Below are 3,797 nucleotides of genomic sequence, written 5' to 3'. Positions count from 1 at the left end.
GATCTCAAAACCACGACTGAAAATGATTTCCGGTTTTTAATTCCACAAACCGAGCATCAAATCTGGTTTTTATTTATTGGATTTTATGTGGCAATGACAAGAAGGAAATAGATTCAAATGAGTTCAAATTCGATACCGAATATCGTATCCGGTTATCAAATTTTCATACCAAGTACTATTTCCGGTTGAGATGATTTTGTAAAAAAAATTGTAATCATGTTGGTTTTGTAAATTTTCAAAATTTAGTGATGTTTTTAAAATTTTTTTCTCAAGCTCGACCTCTCCACGAGATCAATTATGAAGACTTTTTATATTTATTTTCATGTTTTAACTAATTAATATGTACAATATATTGCTGACCTTATAATAAAGTTTGAAACAATTTTACAATGTCTAATAAAACTAAGCACATTACGTTGTATTTATTGAAGTACCCAAAAATTAATAATGTAATTATATATTGAGTTCAAACCAGATAACAAAAATAATTTCGAGTTCGAACTCAAGCTGGTCAAAAGATCTAATCGAGTGAGTCGAACTCGAGATATATTTGAGTCGATCTCAAACGAGTCATGAGGTATGAATTTTTCCTGCATTATACAATATAAAAGAGGAGCTCAAATCTCACAGAGGGATTGCTCATAGAAATGATTCTACACCATTAATTAACCAAACTAACTTGATCTTAATTAATAAGATAGCAAAATATATAATTTGGCTAATCCTTCATGCCCATAATACAACAAACACTTATCATCAGATTCCACAACCAAAACTTTTAATAAGAACACATCTCCAAATTAATACCTACACAACCCAAATCAAGTCTGTACAAGTTTAGCTATTGCATAAGCAGCAGCTGAAGCGACGGCGCCTATAACGGTGGTTTGAATAGCACTTATGAGCGGCCGGTTGCCGGTTAACTGACCCTTGACAAAGCCAAAGAAGGACAGTGCGAGAAGCGTGACACCAACAGAGGTAAACATCGCCTTTTGCGCCTCTTTGATGAACATGTATGGAAAAAGTGGCACCATGCCACCTATAACGTAAGACAATGCTATTGTCAGCGCACTATATAGTGCCCTCTTCGGATCAGGCTTCTCTAACCCTAGCTCAAACCTGTTGTCATCCCGGTTAGAAACAACTGATTAGTTGGTAGCACAAAAAAATTACATGCGAGTAATAATCTGATCAGGTTCATAATAGCTCTTATAAATATTTACTTATTTACAATATTAAATTATACATATTTCTGCTAACATTGAACCAAAATTGTTCATTGCTCCAAAATAATAATTGTTATTTTTTTTTGTCAAGGAATAGTGATAATAATGTGTCTTTAAGAGCAATTTTATTGGATTAATTGCCCGGTTATAAGTATCAATAAGATACACTTAATAGTTTGGAAAATTAACTCACTTCATCATAAATTCCAGCCAGGCTTCTGGGTTCATTCTAAGCGCACTAACCACGGGGCCATATTCAGTGGGCCCGAGTCCATACTCAGACAGTATCTCGGCACACTCTGCTGCCTCTGATATAAAAGGAGCAACAAAGATTCTTTATTAGGGGGTAAAATTATGTAAAATTGAAAAATGTAGATCATTTCACTACAAGTGCACATACCTGTGTCAGGAACATTGATAATTTCTTCCTGCTCCCGCTTCATCTCACGCATGTAGAGATCCGATTCACTCTTGGCTGCCAAGTACCTGCCGCAAGATCACTCTAGATGAATCAGACATGTTGGGTTACTTACTATGGTATCTAAATCAGTAAAGAGAAAAATAATCTCAATACATTTTATATTCATTTGGTACAATTTTTTTTTTAAGGTTGGCGATTTATAATAATTAGCTGATTTGGTCAGTCCGACGCATCCGGCTTAGTCAGCTTGACTTGGTCCGGATTTGTCGTGATTAATTTGACTCAACTTAACCTAATTTAATTTGAAGATAAATTGCATTATTAATATGCTATGTATAAAACTTTATATGTTAGATTAAAAGACTTCATATGCTAGATTTATAGACTTCATATGCTATGTATAAATAATGCACTTTGAACCTTTTAAAGACTTGCACCCACTCTTTTATTTTTCCTTTGGTCAATCTCCTTTAATTTTCTAACAATTTGTGAGGAATAGAAATACCGCCAACAGTTGTATTAATAAGAAAAGAGTTATTTACAAAGGCTCAGCAAGGCCCACATTTGGTACAATTAATACCATCCAAACTGATATGTCTGGCCCAGATCAAACAAGGATTGTTCAAAGGTTCTTAATTAGTCCATTAGATTTCCCTCAGAAGAAGAAACAATGCAAATAAATTACAAAATTAAAAGGAATTTTCACTGATGTAAATTTATTGTGATATGTGAAACACATTTCCTTGGTGTCACCTCAGTTCTAATCTGAGAAGAAACACATTGTTCTATGAAAGAGTGTAGGAAAAAAAAAAATGCATGATGGTACGGATAACATTGTTGCTACATTTATTGATAGAACAATTCACATTTACAAGTTTTGGGTTATTTATTGATACAAAATTCATAAGTGATGAGTCTGATGACCAATAATTTCTTGGAAAGAATTATGGGCTAAGCTTTCTCTAATTGGGCCTATCTGCTGTAGATCTAATATTTGCTAGTATTTTTCTTCAAAACAGGCTCCATCGGTAAAAAAAAAAATTAAAAATGAAAAGTAACAAAGAAAGTAATGGTTAGTGGTTAATAATGATATCTCAAGTGCAATTGCATGCAAGAAAAAACCCACATTTTACAAAAATAGAGAAAAAAAAAAAAAAAATCAGTACCCTCCGAGACCCATGGATATGGCTCCAGCAGCGACTTCAGCAAGGCCAGCAGTGAGAACAAGGGAAGACGGCGCATGAGCGCCAGAGAGACCAGCGGCAAGTGCAAAGGGGACGGTGAGGCCATCAGAGACCCCCATTATGACATCGCGCACCACCTCTCCGGCCTTGAAATGTCTCTCTCTGTGATGAGTTAGAAGCGGCTGCTGTCTCTTCCCATCCTCCACCGACTTACCTGCCTCCAAAACCATTTTGTTTTATTGTTAATTGTTAATGAGAAAGATGAAAGGAATAGGAAGGGGTTTAAGGGCTATGGTGATCGCAGCGGTGCTTCAGGGATCTGTTACTTTATAGAAGTCGGCAAGAATTATTCGACACGAATTTGAATGAATTTTCTAAAATGCCATCGGGCTGTCGTGTGACGACTTGTGTCCATGGATTGGAAGCTTGGGGAATAGTTCTGTTCCTAAAGTAACTCAAATTTTATGTTTCTATTCAAACCGTCCGATTAGAATCCAGGCCAATCCGGCCCGAGATGGAATGAACAGGACTGCTTTGTTATTCGTGCCACAACAGATCTGATGGTTCGTATGCAAAATCAAAATTTGAGTTACTTTAGTAGAATGTATTCTGCAAGCTTGAGGACTACGAGACTGATCCCTGAAGTAACTCAAGTTTTGATTTTAGATGAGGGACCGTCCGATCAGATTTCGGTCGGAGAAAAATTGTACGGACTACTTCAATATTCGTGTCGATGCATATCCACGGTCTGGATTTAAAATGAAAATCTGAGGTACCTTGGGAGCTATTAGCTGGATTAGCTAGATTTAAAATGAAAAATTGTACGGACTACTTCAATATTCGTGTCGACTAGTGTAAAGCTATTAGGGAAATTTTTTATTGATAGAAATTAATAAAAAAGTTGAGAGAGAAATAGAAAGAGTACAATAGTTATAATATTGATAGAAAGATCGGTATAAATTTTAC

The 3,797-nt window shown here is 35.5% G+C and overlaps 1 protein-coding gene across 1 annotated transcript; it reads right to left on the bottom strand.

Moving 5' to 3' along the window:
* Positions 1–635: 635 nt before the first annotated feature.
* Positions 636–3,136, bottom strand: VIT1 (vacuolar iron transporter 1). The gene is made up of 4 exons (XM_078326032.1): positions 2,814–3,136; positions 1,627–1,712; positions 1,420–1,534; positions 636–1,119 (listed from the first exon to the last, which is right to left on the bottom strand). Exons 1-4 carry the CDS (start codon positions 3,059–3,061, stop codon positions 822–824), a joined length of 747 nt encoding a protein of 248 aa, XP_078182158.1. The 5' UTR covers positions 3,062–3,136; the 3' UTR covers positions 636–821.
* Positions 3,137–3,797: the final 661 nt, after the last annotated feature.

The sequence above is a fragment of the Carex rostrata genome, chromosome 24 (genome assembly GCF_964058835.1).
Source record: "Carex rostrata chromosome 24, lpCarRost1.2, whole genome shotgun sequence".
Lineage (NCBI taxonomy): Eukaryota > Viridiplantae > Streptophyta > Magnoliopsida > Poales > Cyperaceae > Carex > Carex rostrata.
The sequence above is the reverse complement of the archived record's forward strand: the minus strand, read 5'-3'. Positions and strand labels throughout refer to the sequence as shown.

Bases quoted from the DNA above. Each gene is read 5' to 3' on its own strand.
- VIT1 (XM_078326032.1), bottom strand. From the start codon at position 3,061: ATGGTTTTGGAGGCAGGTAAGTCGGTGGAGGATGGGAAGAGACAGCAG. The intron at 1,713-2,813 runs GTACTGATTTTT...ATCTTGCGGCAG, and splicing joins ATATCCATGGGTCTCGGAGG to GTACTTGGCAGCCAAGAGTG. The intron at 1,535-1,626 runs GTATGTGCACTT...CTTTTATATCAG, and splicing joins TATCAATGTTCCTGACACAG to AGGCAGCAGAGTGTGCCGAG.